Source organism: Falco peregrinus, chromosome 9, assembly GCF_023634155.1.
Source record: "Falco peregrinus isolate bFalPer1 chromosome 9, bFalPer1.pri, whole genome shotgun sequence".
Lineage (NCBI taxonomy): Eukaryota > Metazoa > Chordata > Aves > Falconiformes > Falconidae > Falco > Falco peregrinus.
In genome coordinates, this window is record NC_073729.1 from 6,901,448 (window position 1) to 6,921,907 (window position 20,460).

The 20,460-nt window shown below is 43.5% G+C and overlaps 2 protein-coding genes across 11 annotated transcripts in view; one reads left to right on the top strand and one right to left on the bottom strand.

The window, feature by feature from the left end:
- The window catches only part of PLEKHA7 (pleckstrin homology domain containing A7), a 159,983-nt gene extending 153,771 nt beyond the window's left edge, over nucleotides 1-6,212 (top strand). For 9 of the 10 annotated variants that reach the window (XM_055813432.1, XM_055813433.1, XM_055813435.1 and 6 more), the window contains 2 exons: nucleotides 2,780-2,888; nucleotides 4,639-6,212. In XM_055813432.1, the coding sequence (XP_055669407.1) occupies nucleotides 2,780-2,877 (98 nt within the window). In that variant the 3' untranslated portion in view covers nucleotides 2,878-2,888; nucleotides 4,639-6,212. The remainder of the gene's footprint in view (nucleotides 1-2,779; nucleotides 2,889-4,638) is intronic. The other variant, XM_055813434.1, reaches the window with a different exon arrangement.
- Nucleotides 6,213-14,692: 8,480 nt separating this feature from the next.
- On the bottom strand, nucleotides 14,693-19,781 carry C9H11orf58 (chromosome 9 C11orf58 homolog). The gene is made up of 5 exons (XM_055814419.1): nucleotides 19,589-19,781; nucleotides 19,332-19,412; nucleotides 18,022-18,082; nucleotides 16,122-16,231; nucleotides 14,693-15,142 (listed from the first exon to the last, which is right to left on the bottom strand). Exons 1-5 carry the CDS (start codon nucleotides 19,646-19,648, stop codon nucleotides 14,933-14,935), a joined length of 522 nt encoding a protein of 173 aa, XP_055670394.1. The 5' UTR covers nucleotides 19,649-19,781; the 3' UTR covers nucleotides 14,693-14,932.
- Nucleotides 19,782-20,460: the final 679 nt, after the last annotated feature.

Consider the following 20,460-nt stretch of genomic DNA (forward strand, 5'->3'; position numbering starts at 1 on the left):
CTGTGACTTAGAAAAATCAAGACAGAGGGATTTTTAATTATATTTTTTTCAACAGAAGGATTCCGAGGTCCAGTGATTGAGATTAGAGTACAATCACTTGCAGCCTCGGCTGTATGACAACAGGCTGAAAAAGGCATTGTGAAATGGGTATGGGCATGTTTCTGTCTGCTGGCCGAGATTAGAGGTCAGAGCAAGGCAGCCGTGCATGAATTCTGCTTGATGCCTGGAAACGAATAGATCCTTTGCAATATGTTACTAAAAGTGATAATTTCACTGTCGATTGCTTTGTAGTTGAAATCAGAAATGTTAGACAGATTTGTATCGCAGGGTAATACAGGCAGCAGCTATTCTAGCAAGTGTCTGACTGGCCATTTATAACTGGCACCGCTCACTGTTCCAGTGGAGAATGGAAATAATGGGAACTTCAACGATGATGGAGAAAAAATACGCACATTTATCATCTGAAGGTGTCAGTTTAAACTTATGGCACTTGCCACAGAAGCCCTTAAGACCTTCTCATTAAAGACAGATTATTCCGATATCCAGATGCGTAACGTGAATCTGTAGTAACAGACCGTTGATTGAAGGTGGCTGCGTACTGGGGGATGCAGCGGCAGCGAAACCCGAGGAGAATGTGATTTTGAGGGGATGCAATACATTTTCAAGATAAGAATCTTTAGACTTCAGTGAGGTTCTGTGGGTAATTTAACTGACTGAAAGGGATAAAACGATTCACTGAGGAGGCTAGACATTATAAAAACCAAAACAACAAAAAAAGCCCAGAATTGTAAAAGCTTGGGAGCATTTCAGGAGTAAACTTTTGGACCTTCAGACATCTGTGTGCCAAAGTGGCATCTCTGCAGACAGTCTGATCCCAGGTCCGGGAACCAGGTCCTTGTGACAGGCACTCATGCGCTTTGGCTGTGGACTGGGACTTTGTGTTTCACGAGGCACGAGCCAGTGCAGCATTTTGCCACCTGAGTTGTAGCTTATTCTGGGAAAAGGCAGCACCAAAGCTAAGATCAACCAAGGTAAATGCAGCCCGTACTTGAAATTGTTTCTCTGCGTGAGTACAAGAGCAGAGTGCCTGCCATACTGAGCGGTCTTCATGTTGTGTAGCGAATGTAGTAGCTATGTCTTCATTACTACATATTTTTTTAAAAAAATAAATGTATTAGAATTATTTTCAAAGTGTGATCACCACATATGTTTAGATGTACGTAACCACAGGAATTCTAATTCTTTAGTTTTCCCCAAAGAGGGAATTAGAATGTGCATCAGCACTGAAACATTTAAATGCTGCTTGAAAAAATTTGCACTCAGTTGCAAGATGATTCTGAATTTAATTTTCTTTGTGAAGTTTAGCAGCTAGCTCTTTTGTCTTTCAGTCACTTTAAAAAACCCTAACATAGTAGCCAAGGACTTGATTCTTTAAGGAAGCTCAAGACTTTATGTCTGTGCACACAAACAAGTGTTCCTTGCCACACTTTTGTATCTATCTCAAACACTCATTTCTTGTGACACGTCTTGCTTTGATTTCAACCATTGCTTCTTTAAAAACAAACACTTTTCATGGAATTCTAAAAAAAGCCAAATATACAAACCATTAAAAGAGTTCAGGGTTTTTTATTTGCAGCCTATTTTCTGATGATCTTAAGTGAATAAAAAGAAAAGCATTTGATGCTTTGTACAGCTGATTGTACATTCTCCTTTATTCTAATTTTACAGATTCCTTTTCATTCTTATCCTTGTAGTTTGATTTTTAAAGTATGGGTTATCATTTGCTTCTTGTTGGTGAAGCAGACCATATCTGAAAATCCAAAACTAAATATCTAGATATTTTTTTTACCAAGATTTTCTTATGAAAAAGACTGAGGAGCTTAATTTTTCCTATTTTTCAGGGGAAAGCAGTTAAGATAATACGAGTATGTTAAAATAAATTGTACATTTATCTAATCCTTTTAAAGCAGCATTTAGAATTTCTCTGTTTCTTGTAAGAAATCAACCTTCTAAATGAAAATCCTGTCAAGAATCTGGAATATTAAAGTCAAACACAGGAGTATTAAGAAGTCATCTCCTAAATTGTGTGTTTTGGAATTAGGTCTGCCTTTGGCCCTGCAAAACATAAAAGTGGAATTTAAGACTGCGTTTCAACCCTTTCCAGTTTATGGTTATTTTCTTCTAATACTATATCACTAGTCTGGTTTATAAACAGGGATAATTTTAATCATTGTATTCTTTATCCCAAAGTTTTAAGCTGAGACCTGACAATATATTTATGATATCATGCACTGTAGTAAGCAAAATGTTAATATGCATATGTAAATTTTTTTGGTGATTTTTCTATATATTTTGTTCCTGCTCATTGGCATATAACAGGAAATGCTGAAAACTTACACAGCCTCAGTGAAATCTTGAAATCAAATTCACAAATACAGGTGCTGTTCCAGAACTCAGTTTTAAAAGCAGGGCTGGATTAGAGTATATTAGTGTCGTGTGCCTTTGAATATCCCAGTGAAACTTCATCTTAAAATATTGTCCGTATTTTCATCCAACCAGGAATGTTTATTTGCATAACTTATGCAACTAATAGAAAGAAAAAAAAGGCAGGTAGAAATGTTGTTGTTTTAAAATAATGTTCCGTGTAACTAAGATAGTGTAACACCTCATTGCGTTACTAATCAGGTTTCCTATTTGTGTGGTAGCAAATTAAGGTCACTCCGTTTATAATATGAATGTTTGATTGTGCAGCCTAATTCCTGTATGTGATCCCTTCTAGCTCAGCAGTTGACCTATCCATCTAAAGCACCCTCACCTTCTGTACCACAGCCACCTCACTCCCCCTTAAGCAATGGATTTCACTACACATTTGTTTAAACACCTTAAAAGTAAGAACTAACGGCTCTCGGCATGTCTGGTTTGCCATTGTACCTTTGCTGTGGCTTGCTGAATATTAACATTTTTACTAAACCTACCTTAGAACAAAATGAGGGCATGCATCTATTTTTCAGAAACCTTTTATTCTTGCCAGCGCTGCTTCTAATGAGCTAACGTGGGCTAATAAAGTCTTCAAATGACTGCTGTCACTCAGCAGATGAGATGCTTCCGTTATCTTACTGTGGTGAAGGACGGAGACATCTGTACTCCTGGTAGCGTGGGGCCAGATTTTCAGCAGGGGCTTGTACTCCGGTGGCGAGCGTTGGGTACTCTGTGGCTACCGTGGGGGTGCCCAGGTGATTTTTGCCTGCACGTGGCATATGCAGTTGCTGCTCAAGAGAATCCAAAGCGCAAAGCTGTATAAGCAGGGGGATCCTTTCTGGGCTGGTATCTCTACACCTGAGCTCACATCGGAGTCTTGCCTGAGGTGAGCTGAAAATTTGGCCCTTTATAACTAATTCTGCGGTGTTGTGTTTGGCTTTTTTATGCCTTTGATGTGTTTTTCATTGAATTGTCTTAACAGAAGTCTTGATTTTTGTTTCAGATTAGGTCATTTTGCCATTTCAAGTATTAAAATTGTGATAATTTCATTGTCCTTATTAAGGAATGTGTATCATCTCTTCCCAGTAGTATTTTCAGAGTTTCTCGATTTGAAATAGGAAAACCTGAAAATGTTTTGATACTTGACTGCTAAGTGTGCCTCTAGTTAAGACACTGGCCATGTATCAGTATTCATAGTATCCTTTGGAATTACTGTCACCTTTCTGATTTCCTTTGGTCTAATTTTATTGCCTGATGTTGGACAAAAAAATAAAGCAGAGATGAAGTAGTAAAGAGGGTTGATTGAGTGACTAACTTAAGTAGTGTTAATCTTTAGACACCTTTGTTTTACTTGTCAAATGTAAATACCTGTGTCAATTTGACCGGAGTTAAATACCTGTGCAAAAAAAATAAAATTCGAAATAAAAATGAGCACATACCAAAAGGCCCAAACAGGCAGTGACCTGCCTTCTATAAGGCCTGGGAAAAATGACAGATTTACATCAAGAGAGGGGTATAGACATTAGGAGCTTCTACAGAGCTTGATGGAAATAGCTGTTTGCTCTTCTGGTTCAGTTTGTCTTTCTGAGAACCAGATTCTCCCATCTTGGCTGTGTCTGAGTAACACTCGTGTCTACTGCCACATCCAGGGATATGCTAGTTGAGGGGCACTGTCACGTGAGGTCTTCGCACGCGGACAGGGTACCCACGCGTGGCCTCAGGCACGTGGAGAAGTCACCGTACAATCCCAGGGAGTTAGACTTGAGCGGGGAGCTTGGACCAGGTGACCTTCAGAGGTCCCTTCCCACCCCAGCCATTCTCTGATTTCAGACTGACTTAAAACCACATGTCACGTGTCTATATACATACACGTGTACGTATAGATACATAATTACAAATATCTTAAAAAAAACCCCTAAGTTTTCTTCAGGAAAGTCATCCAGAAAATAATTGCAATAACCAGCAACATGCAGGAAACGCAGGAGTTTGAGCATCGCTGGCATCGTGAGCTAACTGTTGGCTTCGTGTGTCTGTATGAATTGTTCTGTCAAACCGCAGAAGGATTTAATAAAAAAAATGTTTGCTGAAAGTGCTTGCTGCTTAGCGTTGGTGTACTCACTTCAGTATTTAACCGTGGGGTTTTTTTTTGCTTTACGCTAGCCAAAGCAGTGAGTGAACACTGACGTAAGCCTCAAAGCAAATCCCACCTAGTGACGCGGCGTGGAAGAGAGAAGATTCCCTACCAGCTTGCTGTGAAGATCCTCATCAGCTGATGACCTGTTCTTCTGGAAACACATTTGGAGAGCAATAGGGGGACTGTCTGTGAAAACAAAGAGAATTGCAAATCATTTTATTTTGACTTCAGTTTTAGTTCATACTTTTTATATGGATAAATGGCACTTTTAATAAACTCTGTAAAATACTGACAATGTATTTTTAGAACAATGTATTTTAGAATTTTTTTTACATCAAGGGCTGAATTCATTTTAAGAGAGACTACTTGCATAGATGTTAAAAGATTCTGTAACGTCCCCCTCAGGCTCAGATGCACAATGTAAAGTTTCATGAAAAAAACCTAAATTTCAACAGACCTAGAAGCACGTTCCTAGGGTATAGGTAGAGCTAACACAAGTGGGAGGTTTGCTGAAAAGGGTGGTTTGAATATTTTTGTAGAGTTAATCGCCCACCCTTTGGCCCATTAAATAATACATTGCAAGAACTTTTAGCTTGAATTTCTAAATATCAGTAACCATTATATAGCTGACATTTCCCACAAAAGCCATAATGAAAGCCAGGTTTAACTCTCATTTATTTTTTTGATCCCATACGATAACTCGCTGGTATCAATCCACAGTACGCTAGGTTGCTCTTGTCCGTAGTGCCGTCCCCTCAGTAACAAACAGCTAACAAATTTTTTTTTTTTTGAAGTTGATGTGAAAGAAGAAAACTTGCAATTAAAATATGTGAAGTAAGCAATAAAAAAATATAATAGGATATGTCATTTTACCAGTAAATATGTCGTTTTCTTTTGATTTTTGTTTTCTCAATAAACATTACAATATGATGTATTGACTAGTATTTATCCTGTAAACAGCAAAACTAATGTAATGTGGCACCTGCTAATTTCATATGAATGTTCACCTGGTGCTTAACTTTGCCAAAATTTGAAATTCAGTGTTTTATTTCAGTATAGGGCAAAGGGTGAGGTAGTCACATAAGGAGAAAATAAGTTTAAATGAATTGCTGCAACTGCTTTACTTGAAAAAAAAACAACACAACCAACAAACCTGTGTATGCATTGAATGCAAGGCACGCAAAAAATTCCCAATATTCTGTAATTATTAGTTGAGTTCAGCTCTGGATGAGAAATGACAGAAATACTTCTGCAGTATTTTGTGAAACCACTAACTTGTTTATTTGGTGTATTCAAGTAATAGCTACAAACCCCTTGAAACTGATTGACCTTCAAGTTTCAGACTTTAAGACAAATCATATTATATTAACACTATACTCAGAAATATTCTTACAAGTATATATTTAGCTAATGCAATCTGTTTTACCTCAATACTGCCAGTATCAACTTCAAAACCTTTTGCCAAAATAATGATTTATTTTTGCCTTTATAAAAAGTTTTGAAAGCATAAATGAATATTTTGCAAGAAAGCATTAATTTAAATAAAATGTAACAGTTTCGAAGATGATATATGTACAGATTAAAATATTAACATAACTGACTCCTCTTGCCTCTGTCTTGCCTGCTCTCTTCCCGGTGTCCGGGTAGTTGAAAATCCAGAGTCATTTGTGCTGTTGCCACGTTTTGTTCTCCTTTGGTTCAAATCCCACTGAAGGCTCCCCAGTTTTGCACTGATTTCACTGGGGGTTGGATCAGTTTCCCCTTACACCAAAGCTTTTTTTTAACTATTTTTAGAAATGTTCCTTATCCTTTGATTAAATCTGTCTGTATTCTTGAATAGAGAGATTTTTCAGGGTTGTGTCCTAACTGTGACTACGCTACCGTCCTCTCAATCTCTAGATGTGTATGTTTGTCTGACACCACCGTAGCCCTTTAGTTTCTGGTGAAATAAAGTCAATTTAAAACCAAACGAAAACAAACCCTGGAGGCATCCCAGTTGAGCGGAGCAGTGACCAGAGGGCTGGCAGGCAGGTGGCCCAGCAGGGCTTGGTACCAGCTCCCTGTAACAGCTCCCTCGGCTGGCGTCACTTTGATGGAGACCGGTGGGAATGTTTAGTTCTTCTGAAACTTAATCTCTAGAACCAATAAAGAAGCTGTTGGGAGTATTTCTGTGGCTTAGCGCTGCCTCGGCGGACGCGAGGGCGAGTGTTTGAGGCTGTGAGTGCTTGACCTTTAGGTGCACACGGCAGAAATTCAGAGCCGAGCTGCTTACGACTGCTTGTCCCCTACCTCGGGCACACAGAGGAGCCTTTCCCCGCCTGCTTTGGGGTTCGGTGAAGCTGCATTCTTGCTACAGCAGCTTGGTTACGTGGGAGGGGAGAGCATGGCTGTAACTGGGGGGCGAAGAGCGCACTAGTGGGATCGCAGCCTATGGGATCCCGGGCGGCCGTGGCCAATTGACGCCACGTGTGGGGTTTTGGGGGGTTTTTTGCCCTAAAGAGTTGTATCATTCATGTCTTTTGGGAAGACAAAACCAGTCTTCCCAAACTATTTTGGTCTGTGTCAATAGTTAATTATCAAGGTAATGTTTCTTTCAGAACTTTTTATTGAAGATGTGAAATGGTGTTCTTCAGCAACCATCTTTTTTGCAGAGATGGGTATAGTCTGTAAATAATTAGGGCTAATTTTCATATGCATACGGTGTTCAATTTGGGCCAGTTTCCTTTTTCAGTTCTGTTTCTTTTAATCAGAATGCTCCTTTGTAGGTGTTACACATTATTTAATATTAAGATTAGAAAAAAATTATGTCTACTTGCAGATCAGTATCGTTTTGGTCAGAAAGATATTTTTTTTTTCCCCACTGCCTATTAAGCAGCATAAGTGTTTGAGACTATTTGTAATTTTAAAAACAGAAACTCATTATAAAGCAGTATTAGTTCTTCTTGTGAAGGCGCTGTTTTCTATTTAGTGTTTTATAACATTATACCAAAGAAAGATAATGCAGACTGACTTTGCTTCCCATATACGGCTCTTCAGTTTCTTCAACTAAAGGTATTAAAATTTTATTGCACAGCTGAATTTATAAAACTACAGCCTGATACTAGTAAGTAGCACTGCTTTTGCCTTTCTGAACTGGTGTAACACCCCACTTCCCCTGTTTTTCAGTACTGGTATTCCGCATTCAGGTGTGTTGCGGGGCTGCTAGGAACGCCCGTGGAGCTCCAGCGCTGCTCGGTGCGTCTGTAGGAGGCTGTTCCCATTGGAAGGACAGGACAAGCAGCAGCAGTTCCAGGCATCCAGGCTGGTTTGGAACAGCTGGGGAAAAAAAAAACCCTAGGTGGAAAGGTTTTTCAGGAAATAATTGTTTTAAAAGATTCTATTCTGGAAAGTTGCTTTTGTGTGGAACTAAAAGCTACCACAAGATGCTGCTGCGCTTGCGTGGTGCTATTCCAAACCAGGCGGTAAAGGTCCGGCAGTGGCCTTTTGGGGGAGGGGCTGGGGGCTGGAGGGGGCAGAGAGCTCCTAGCACGGTCTGGGGTTGTTCACACTGGTATTTTTCCACCTGCACCGTTTACTCATCTGATTTGCAGATCTTCAAATACATGTGTATGTATTTTATATCAGCATCTCTTCCCCTCTGTGAAACCACATCCTTCCCGTGTGCCTCAGCAATTAACTTCTGGCTGTTACATGAAGGAAGGACCAGATTTACTTTGTGTCAAACCTTAGAAGATACAGAAGGCACGATGCGATGTTACCCCTCTGATTTATGCCTGTCTTCAGGTATTTTAAAGTGTTTGCTTGGGCTGTGCGCGTGTCTGTGTCTTGCGTAGTTATAAAAAGAACAAAGCCGTGCACAAGAAAAACATGAAAAATTGCTATATTTTCCACCCCTAGTAAACATTCCCATTGGTTATTTGGCTGTATTCAAAAGGCTAAGACTTTTATTGCTCCACGAGCAAAAGCAACCTTTCTTCATAGCGGAGCAGTACAAAGAAAGAGCACAAAAATACACACATCACAGTGCCTGAAATTCTGTTTGAACAACTGTATTGATTGGGTCTGACCCCTTTACATTTTTTTCCATTATTTGAAAAGGTGCATCTAACTGGAGCTGAATTGAACCAACCGAGATGAACTTTCCATGAAAACTTCTGGAGATATTTCTTTAGTTCAAAGCTTTGGAATTTTAAAGAGCATTTTTAATACAAGTCTGTCGTATTCTGTGTAACAACGATACCTGGAATGTTAAACTGCAGGTAAACCCAAGAGGAAGGTAAAATTATAAAGCATACAGTGAAATTACTGGGAGATGGCAGAATAACTTTGAGTGCTAATTATAAAAGTAAATAAGACCAGGAAGTATTGCATACGGTGCATGTTTGTGTACTTGTTATTTACTTGTCAATGCTCCTGGTTGACTTACGGAGAGTGTGAAACTGTTTCCGAAGAAAACACTGGCAGAATTAGATGGCATTTTAGGAGGAGCAGGTATTGGTGAAGTATTTATAAGATATAAGCTTGAAGGACAATGGTGTTTTCTTGTTGCCCACTAGAAGAAGCCTTTTACCAGGATGTATAGCGGAAGCACTAAAGGAAGGAAGAGACTGAGAAAGCAAAGGTGAGTAGTGAGTTTGCAGGAAACCATGGCAGAGATGGTGAAGGTGGGTTATCGTGAGGGCAGCGAGGCACCGGCCCAGGCTGCCCAGAGCAGCTGTGGATGCCCCATCCCTGGCAGTGCCCCAGGCCGGGCTGGACGGGGCTGGGGGCAACCTGGGCTGGTGGGAGGGGGCCCTGCCTGTGGTGGGGGGGTGGAACTGGGTGACCTTTAAGGTCCCTTCCAACCCAACCCATTCTGTGATTCTCTGTATCTGCAGACAAGACTGGTCAAGAGGCTGAAGGGGAGAGGGGAGAGCGGCCTAGTAGTTTGAAGGGAGAGGTAGTAAAAAGGTTGGAGGAGCTGGAATACATGGACTTGGACTCTTTAACGAAGGGACTCAGCCTACACTGTAGAGGGGAAGGTAAGAAGAAGGAATGGCTCGCAAGTGCGACTGTAAGGCCAGTGTCCTAGCACAAAAAATACCTGGTGAACGGGATAAACCAGAGTAGAGTGTTGCTGGTTGCCGTACGTGAAAGAACTGCTGATGAAGTGGTGTTTTGGTACCAGGACAACAACAACAAGAAGCCACAACTGAGAAAAGCTTTAACGCTGTTTTCCAGTTCATCTCTTGAGACACAGGAAGGTTTTGGAAGTTTTTTTAAACCCTGGCTGATGGCTTACACAAGAGGTAACCCTAATGAAATTAAGTTACTGGTGACATTTAGTTACAGTGAGCAGTGCCACTCTGAGGGAAAAAACTGACATCAGAAAAGCCACTGCTAATTCTATTTGTGTCTTGTATTGTCTGTATTGTTGGCTTTTCTGACTGCTTAGTTCATGCTAAACAGTTCTTTGGTGCTCTGCTGCTTCTGCATTATGCCTTTGAGCATCTTCTTCTCCCAGTATGAAACAGGATTTTGTCTTCTGCCCAACACACTTGTAGTGTGTCTATGTGTCTGTGTTGGGGGGTGTGAATCCGTACACACACACGTACGTGTTGATCCCGTTCTCCTTTGATTTGTTGCGAAGCTGAGGGACCACTGCTGAGATCAGTGCCAGACCTGTCTCAGGTCTCACTTTTCAAGTCCTAACCTGCATGAGATGCTCAGAGGAAAGAGAGAGCAACATCTCATGATGTAGCTGTGTCCCCTGGCTTCCTCAAAGCCTTCGGTATGCCTGAGGACTCCAGTTGTCTTCACTGAATCCACTATAAATGTTACTTGGCAAGTGATATTATATGCAGATTTTTTTCAGGATCTGGATAGTGGCTCCATCAATTGACTACTGAGTAAATTTGATCTCTTATTTTTTTGTGTCCACAGCATCAACTTCTTATATTAAGAAGCCTTTTACACACACAGACACACAGACGCAGACACACACACACTCTCTCTCACTCACTCACTCACTCACTCGCTCGCGTTTTGGTAAGAGATGTTCTGTTACTGCATCCTTACAAATGGATTGCAATTACCAGATTTTAGTGTCTGTAATGGGAAGAAGGAGGCTTGGCCCCAACCAGTGAAAAACCAAAAGCTTCCCATGTATTTTTTTTAAAGCTTCAGCAATAAATATGAGGGTGAAAAGGAGCCAGTTCAGATTATCAAACCTTCTTGCGTTTTTTTCTGTAGCTTGATACATTTGTGATGAGAACACTTACTTACGGTAACGGTTGGAGGGTTTCCCTGCAGGTCAAGGTGGGCAGCTGTGAAAAAGTTCAAGGCAGTTTTGATTTTCTTTATAGAAGCCCCTGTATTGCTTGACTGATGGTACAACCCCCCTCTCCTGACATATGTTACTTTTCATCCTCAACTAGATCTTCCTCAGCTATGGGCACCGTAAGTGGTCCTGGATTTGGCTAGATAATAGCACAAACTATTACTGTGATTTCATTCTGCACCTGCATATCAAACCCAAATCAAATTAGATTAAATCACCAAGTATTTTGTTTCTTTAATGCTGTGCAGAAACTAAGGAAACTTTTATCTAGCCATCATGATGCTGTCTGCCTGTGTACTATGCAGATACTTTTCCCAGGAAAAGTGCGGTTGAGGTGGCAGTCTTAAAAGCAAATGAAACCAGCTTCTGCTTTGTCCCATCAGTGAGGGTACCTTGACACACATCCTTTCTTTTAATCCCCTGACGGCTTCCAAGGGACTGATGCAAATCCCTGTGCTGGGCTTTGATGAGGAGATGCAGCACCGCCACTTCTCTGTGTCTCCTGCAGTTTACAGAGGCGGCTTCAGCGCATAATGTGATCCCTGTGCGGGGGCTGTAGCAAATCCACGGAGATTTCCACCAACCGTCCTCTCTGGCATCCCAACAACATGCGTCTTTGATGCGAATTCCCGCCGGGAGCCTTAGAAGGACCTACAGCTTTGAAGCTGGCCTGTAAACTGTGCTGTCAGGGATCCAGTTGTCAGCCCCCTCTTCAGGGAGAAAGGGAGAGCAAACTGCCAAGAGCTGCGTACAGCTACAGGGCAAGCGGCAGATCTGGTGGTCTTGGCCTCGCAGAATTCCTGTGTGGTGGTGAGAATCCCTTTTTGCCTGGCGTAGAAGCATCCTCTCCGGTGGCTCCAGGATGCTGTGGGCAGTGGGGCTGTGCTGGTACCCACCTGGAGGGTCTCCCCACTCCAGGGCTGACGGAAGGGGAGTGGGCACACCGTGGCTTTCCACCCGGCCACGAGGTTTCAGCCCTCTGAAGGTGGTAAAGCACCTGCACGGAGCTTCACATGGGGAAACGCTCGGTGTGGTTTAGAAACAGATGAAGATGTTTACCCAACACGAGGGCTCTTCTGTGGCAGGCCTGACTTTCAGTGGTTGTTTGCTAAGACATGTCGGAGTATGGGCAGACTCGTGACTTCCTATCGGGATGGACATAAGCTGGTCTTTGAGGTGAGGAATTTCAGTGGCCAAATCTGGTTTGAAAAGACAAAATGCAGTTGCCCTCTTTATGATTCAGTGGCTGCTGATGCCTTCTGCTGTCAGCACTGGGAGCTCCTTCTGTACCAACCTGAAAAAGCAAATTTCTTTTTCTTTCTGACTAGAATTAACTGAGACACCAACTCTGATTTTTCTTGTGTCTTCTGTCTCCAGTAAGAGCTGGAACCGTTCTGCCACCATCCATGCTGCTACTGCTGCTGCTATTACACCAGAGGTTGCTAAACCAGACCCCTGAATTAAAACACTTACTGCACAATCTACACTGAACTAAATCAGCCTTTCCTGGTGTATATGGAGAAGCTTCTTAGGCTGCTTCATAGATGGAACTGCAAGTTCTTAGTGTATTTATGTTACACAGAAGCAGGTGTGACTGTAGAACTCCTGTTTTCAGCAGCTAAGTCTTAGGTCAGTGTCGTAAATGAGTTACACTGAAGCTCATCAGATGTTCACAGCATTATGTGTCATACTTTTGGGGAATGGAGGTTGTGATTATTTTTTTTCTGGTCAGAGCTGTTACTAGAATAATTTAATTATAGTTTATTTTTTATCCCTGTGGGTCTCTCTACTTGTATTGGAAACTGACAGCCAAATCTGCAGTGCAGGAGGCTGTAATGGATCGGGGCAGAGCTGGGTGGTGGAGGCCCCCACGGCGCTCGCTGGGGCAGACCCATGCAGGGCCTGACAGCTGATCTGCTGCTCCTGGGGCTTTCCAGGGTGGCTGCATGGCAGAGAAGAGCCTGTGAGTGAGGTTTTACCATGCCCTTCCTTTCAGGCTAGTGGGAAAGCAGCAGGGCGCTGGCAGTGGGTTTTGTCGCCTTCTGAAAGTGTCTGTGCAGGGGCATGCTGTTGGGCACGGCCAGAGATCGGCGTGCGTGCCGAGATCCGCGTGCGTGCCGACATCTACGTGCGTGCTGAGCAGTGCGGGAGGAAAGGTGGGGAGCAGCACCAGCTGCGGTGCTGGGATGGGGAAGGCAGGGAGGTCAGTGCAGGCGCAGCATTTTTTAGCCTACACCTTGATTTTCTAATTGCGCTCAAGGCAATAGAGGCAGCAGCCGCAGCCGACAGAACTTAACAGTGACATGCGAGTTTGTTTAGCTGAGTGTCTGAACAGGAAAAAACCTGCTGTCAGTCTACTAGAAACGTTAATCAGCTGATCTTTCAGGAAAAGCCTCTCTTCCTAGAGATCGAGCAGTTTTCGTTAAGTCATCATGAGGTTTTCTTTCACCACAACATACAAGCAGCTTTAATTTTTGTCTATGTAGTAAAAGCTTGCAGTATTGGGAAAACAAAAAAATCCATACAAATCAAGGACAAATCACTGACTGTTAGTGGCTGCTGTAACGATGTTCTTAAAGCTGAATGACTGAAAAAATCTGTAACCAATGCAAATATAGTAAAACAGATTAATCAAAATCTACAGGTTTTATTTACAATCATATTACTTTTATTTTTTCTGTAATGCAACTTATTCCAAGTCCTCCCCCAAAAACTGATGCTGCAATGTTTACGTTCAGTAAACCTATACAATGATAGTACACTCTGCTGCTTTCGCGTAAGCCAACTGGCTTGCAAATGTTGTCTGCACATCATAAATGGTATACAGAAACGGAAGGTTCTCCACAAGCATCTGGAGTGCTTCGTGAAACACTGTTGTGGCAGAATGAGAGTGTATTAGAGGTGCAGGTCAGATGCTCTGTTCTCCCACCAAGGAGAGGCAGTCATCTGTCTGATGTGCTAAGAGGAAAGAAAGTCTATCAAGTTCTGGTATTTCGTTAATTACTTGAATACAATAAACTATAAATTTGCAGAGGAATGGATGTGCTCAGTTCTTGCTGGAAGGAGTTACTGGAACTCCTGACTCTTTAAGCGTCTCGACTTCACTTGAGAGGTACAACCTTTTTGTCATCATGGACTTAAGACCTCCAAGTGATACATGTACAGGGAGAAAAGGAAGAAGACTTAACTCTATTCTATATTTAAAAAAGCTAAATTATTTGTATATCCTTTTCATTATCAAATTATATTTTCTCTTTCAAAGTAAACTGGTTCCTTCGGGAGGAGTTAGTTTTAATAACAGCTCAGTGTTATAACCAGGAGCCACTAATTCAAAAAAAAAATCACTCTTTTCTACTGAAAGGTATAAAGAACTACAGCTTATCCCCCCCAATTATAAAGCTGAAGAAGCAATTAGAGCCTTCTGTTGTCTTAAGCATGTCTAAATCATCTTGTCCCATGCAACTGCTGTCGGACTTCAGATGGATACAGTGATTAATACTGTCACAAAAGTGAGTGACTTCTCCTCTCAGCCCTGTCAACACTAGCACCTACAGACAAAATCATTGTTTAAAGCTCTAGCACATCACAGAATAGTGCTGATACTGGTATTTTACATCTAATGCAACATTCAGTAATTCATATGTAATCTTAACAGTTAAAAATTCAAGACTGGGGTACTAACTAAAGGAACCACTAACATGAAGTTTCTTTATCTGGCATGGAATAAGGGGAGGGATAGTTTAGATGACATTGTAGAGGTTGGGCAACAACAAAAAATTTTATTTCTCCATCCAGTATTTTATACACTTTACAAAAACCAGTAATATCACTGCGCCCATAAAAATGTTATCCATGGCAATGGAAAGCAAATACTACTTTTTGTCATCTAATGGGGTCTTTTTAAAATCATAATACAAAGATCTGTGCTGTAGCAGTCCTCCACTTTGCACTGTAACAATAAGGCTTACTGTACTTTAAATACAAAGCTGTTACATCTGCAGTTATGAACCACTGGCTTTAACAAACATCATTTTATAGTTGCTTTTTGCTTCTTTTTTGTTCTCTGGAACCTCAGCTTCATCATGTTTTTCAGCAGCTTGTAGCTCCTCTGCAGACTCCTCTTGCTCTGACTCAGAGCCACTTTCAGAGTTCTCGGAGCTCTCTTCAGAGGAGTGTCCAGCTGCCTCTTCTTGTTCTTCACTTTCCTGAAACTAGAATTTCAGACTGTGAGACAGATAAACCATTATTTCCTGGCAACTCCATTGCAGCTTCTAAGATTCGCCAGTGTGAATGTTTCACTTAGTAGCTCCTTTCATTCTAGTACTAAAATGGGCTATGTTGCTAAACACAGGTCTTTAATATACAAATTATTAGGCAGAAAGCAACTCCACTGAAGTGGTTAACCATAACCAACCCTGACATCCATGGTTTCAGCAGCCATATTCTTATTTAGTTAGAGCAGAAATTCTAAAGGCACCACTAAATGAGTTTGAGAAATTTCAGATCACGTCACTTTAGTAATTCCTTACTTTGGTGTACACAGTACATAACAACACTTGACTATTTGCCAGGGAGTGAAACATAATGAAAGTAAGAGCTAGACCATCAGGAATTTATGTTCACAACTCATCTTTGAACCTTTCAATTGGCAGATAAAGACATGTTCCTAATAACCTGATTCTCTTAGTTTCTGTCACACTTCTCTTCCTGCTCATTCCTATAGAATTCCTTGTAAGTATGAGACCAGTCACATGTCAGCTCACTTGCGGACTCTGTACAGCAAATCTCCCACATCTGACCCCTCTATAGCCACTTACTTTTCAGGACCATAGAGAGGTAAGTGCCCCACTGCAACAAGAAGCTAAGATTAATTAGCTCTCAGCAACAATGCAGATGGTTGTGTATTCCTTGGCAACACCCTGATTTAATCCATTTGTCACTTTCTGTCCTAATCAGTCTTGACTACTATGGAGCATTAAGCATGTCATATCTCTTTTCAGAACAATGAGAAGCATCAATCATTCCCAGGCATCTAAACGGCCTCCACAGTGTACACAAATAGGGGTGAAGTGCCTGCAGTAAGTTTGTTCTTGATCCCAAAGTGCAGAAGTTTGCCACTAGTTGCAGTGACTGGATTTTTAAACCATTGTCTTAATGAAGTGAAAGTTGAATCATTACAGAAATAACTACCTCACTGAAACCAAGTCCACAATGGCGCCGGTTTCGTCCAGACATCGTGCTGTCCATGCTTTGTTGGTACTGAGACTCCAATTCTTCATTCATTTTCTTGTCTTCTTCCCCTGCATTGTCCAGTGTACTTTGGTTATGGTTCATTCAAATTAACAAAGACATCAAATTACATGAAGTTACATTTTCAAAGTTCATCAATATATACATGAAAAAGTTTAAATCTAGCCACCTTAAACTACTGGATTGAGCATTACTGCATACAATCAATCAGATTTATTAGCAGTTGTATCAAGCGTGCAAGCAAAACTGCTTTGATACAAAGATGGGTTGCTAAGTTCCTAAGACCTGATGTATTCAGAGTGTTACACTATGCATGGTTTATGTTCTACTGAAGGAGGTAAATGTAACCAGTACGACTTCTCTGTGCTTCCTGCCGATACTGCAACAGGTTTCTGACCTTTGCTACTTAGCGTAATTACTGTAATTAAACCATGATTAATATATAGCAGCAGAAGTTGGGCAATATCATTCTTGTTTACAGAGCTGTATCTGAAACTATTTAACACATCCCGAATTATGACGAGCAGTTACTACAGCTCTACATTTTTCCAGCTTTAGGAATTAGCAGAAAAAATAATTTTCATGAGCTACTTGTACATGCCCTTAACCTACTTGTTTGAATAAGTAAAGGATCATTTTGACTGGGGGGAAAAATATGGTCTAAAATAGTTAAGAATCCTCTGTTCTTGTAAAAGGTAGGAATCTCTAACTCTCCCCCGACAGGCCTACAACACTATAGTTTTTGATGTGTATCTCCGTAAAATTAAAAGCTTGTATTGCAAATTGATGTTTTCTCATTTGGAAGTTAGACCTGTATGTTATTATAAAAGGACAGTAACTCCTATGTTGGACAGGAAAGTAAAGTGTTAAGAAAATAGCTGTTCTGATTTTTGGGGAAAAAAACAGCAAACAAACCCAAAAAAACAACCAAACCCAGCATCTTAACTTTTTGCTAATAACCAAGCAGTACTGATTCTTTATGACTCCTTAAGGGAAGCATCATCTGCTTTCTAGGAAATTCAGGTGTAAGGAAGTGATTCTCAGTCACTCTGCAAGCTAACAGCAGAACCTGGAACCAATCCTCAGGCTTCTTTTGGTGTTTTGGTCCCCAGATTAATTTCATGTCAACTAAAAAATTACTAGTGGAGCATTACCAGGGAAAGATGTTTCCTGGAACTCCGACAACTGCTATTCTAAAAGCTTTATCAAAGCTTCTCCAAGACAGTCAAGCTCAGCCTGGTTTCATGTACTTTGACTTACTAGCTGAGCAAACATGATACGTAGTTACTACGGTCATACATTACATGACATCAGATTATTGCTAAGATGACCTTACAGATCTTTTCGGTTTCTACCTCATTGTTTTAAGGCAGAGATCTTTCTATTCAATAGCTAATCGGGTGGGGAGTGAAATCAACCCTGTTCTTGTCCACGCACAACAATCTGAGGTTTGGATATCCATACCTGGCAGCAAGGAAGAAGTGTAATACTGCTAGGTACCAGTAACAATAAAACTTTGGTTTTTTATTTTAATAGCAAAGTAAGACTGGGACCTATAGGCCCCAATTTCTAGGGCATTTGTGCACAGGTTTCACTGACCATCAGGTACTTTGCTGAACCTGGACTTGAGAAGGTAAGAAAGTGCAGTCAGAGAAAGCGTTTGTCAGTAATCTAATGAGAAAAATTGAGAACTTCTACAACTCCACAACCTGACCTGCCTTCAGCTTCAACCACAAAACCAGAAATCCCTCCCTGCAGTATCTATGAAGCTCAAAGTACTAGGATGTTCCTCAATGAGTGTTAAACTTCCAACTTTGTATCAGCTGTTGGATAAACTGACCTGTCCTGAAGTGAGAGGTTGATCTGTGGTCTCCGATAACAAGGCGGCCAGTATGTTCTTTCTAAAAGAAAAGGCAATTTCTTTTGGAGCTTTAGGGTGCACTGGCATCTTTGCCAACATCCTAGAGATCTTGAATGGAAAAGGTTTGCTGTCAAACCGTGACAACCAACTGTAGGACTGCAAATTTTACGACCTAACAACTGCTGCCTCTTGATGAACTTGTTTCATCTTTGTTTCGTTGATTATTCTGAAAAAGAAACCCCAACAACTAGACACTCTTTACTCCTCCCGCACCCCAAAGCTGGTTGTATTTCATTCTGTTTCTTGCCACTGATATGAAAACTACGCTACACAATGCTGGGCAAATGTGAATTAGGTTCTGACAATTTACTCTTTGAGTGTCTTCCTCTGGCACCACGGGCACTATGCAATGGTTCAGTCTTTGCATCTTACAATGATCCCACTTTTAGACTGGTCACAGTATCAGGTAAAACCCTCACTGTGCTCATTAATTTATTGGCTCAGTAGTTGCTCATTACCAAATGTATCCCTGTAGTCAAGCGCTGGCATTACACAGCAAGCAGCGTTAAGTACCCAAGCAGACGTTAAGATTAGTGGCAGTGGGATGTTTTAATACGGTATTGTATTCCTATCCACCAGGAAGTATTAACTTTCGCCTCTTTAATACAGTAAAATATTTTAGCTTACAATAACCCTGTGTTCAAGGAAAATAAGCTAGTACGAGTAAAATTATTTTTCTTGAAAGTAAGCAGAACTACAGTACTAAACCAACATTTTGTAAATGGAAAAAGCACAAATTTACTAGTTTTGCAGCATTTTTTTTGCAAAAAGCATAGCAGAAATAGTTTTGGTGCATTTCCTCTAGAAGTATTTTCTGGATTAGTTAATTAGGTTTAGTATTTCGCTGTTGTGATCTGTCAGTAATTTTTATTAATGCCACTGTTTTGAATCTTCAATTTTTTTCCAGTGAAAGAGAACCTGACAGACGTAGCACACGAGGCTGTACAAGGACTTTCTCGTCCCCGCTTTTATGAGCTGGTCTGGAGCACTGGGGGGGTGCGGGGGGCTGCCGAGCAGAGCCCCCATCATTCCGGCCCGGCCTTTTCCCCGACCCCGCTGCCGATGCGCCAGCTGCGGCTGCGGAAGCCGCAACCCCCCTGCACGGCGAGGCCCGAGCGAAGCCGCCTGCGGAGCGGCGCCTCTCCCCGCAGCACCCCCGGGAGGTGCCGCCCAGAGCCCGCGGGGGAACGCTGCCCTGCCCGCGGCGGGGGGCAGCGGAGCGGCCTCACCTTGCCAGCGCCCATCAGCCGCAGGAACTTCTGCTTCCGCTCCTCGTTGCCCAGGTCCGCCGCCTCCCAGCTGCTGGAGCCCTGCGGGAGCACACGCTGACTAACCCGGCGGCCCTCCCCGCCGCTGCCCTCCGGCCGCCCGCTCCCGCTGGGAAGGGAGCGGCCAGCAAGGCCGCGGCCTTCCCCGCATCCCGCCGCCCCGGGGCCCCGCAGCCGCCGCCTTCCCCCCGGCCGCCTCCCGCCCCACGCCCGTTTACATCGGGGGAGGCCGCTCGCTTGAGGCCGTGGTGGCCCTGGGACTCTCTGCCCGAGCTCATGGCCGCGGCTGGGTGACCGGGCCCCTCCGCCGCCTTCCTGCCGGAGCCGCTCCCTCGGCCCGCGGCGGGTCACGGTGCCGGGTCGCCAGCAGGGCACGCCGGGATCGGTAGTTCTGTCCCGGCCCCTGGCGGCGCGACGCGGCGGGCGGGGACTACGAGTCCCACAGGCCTCCACGGCGGCGGCGGAGGGGCTGCCTCCTCACGCTGATTGGCAGGAGCGCGGGCCAGCCAGTGGGCTCCGCCTCCAGAGGGGCGGGCAGAACGGGGCGGGGCGGGGCTGGCTGCCGCGCCGGTGGCTGAGGGGGCGCCGCCGCGGTGACCGCTGGCTCTGCTCGGTGTGATGGCGAGTGCGGCGCTGCTGCCGGTCAGGCATGAAGTGCCGCTGGGGGAGCGAGGGGTGGGCGGGGAAGTAGCTCTCGTCTCCGGGGCTGTGCTTCTGCCGTCGTATGTGCGCGGCCGGGCGGCGGCTGGCTCGGAGCCTGAGGTAATCCCTACTGAGGGAAGGTGGGCTCTGGCCGCAGCCGTGTGTGCGACCCGCCGGTGTGGGGGCGGCGACGGTCCCCGCCTGGGCGCGCCGCTGCCGGCGCCTCGGGTTGGGTAACGTCCGCCTGAAGGCGGCGGTGGCGCCCCGCGCGCCCCGACTTGCGCGGGAGGCGCCGCCCTGAGGTAACGACCTGAGGTAACCCCTGAGGCGCCGCCCTGAGGTAACGCCTGAGGTAACAGCGGCGAGGGCGCGGCCGCAGGTTCCCGCCACTTCCCTCAAACCCCGGCGCTGCAGTCGGGGCGGGGATGCGCGCGCCCCCGCTGTCCCT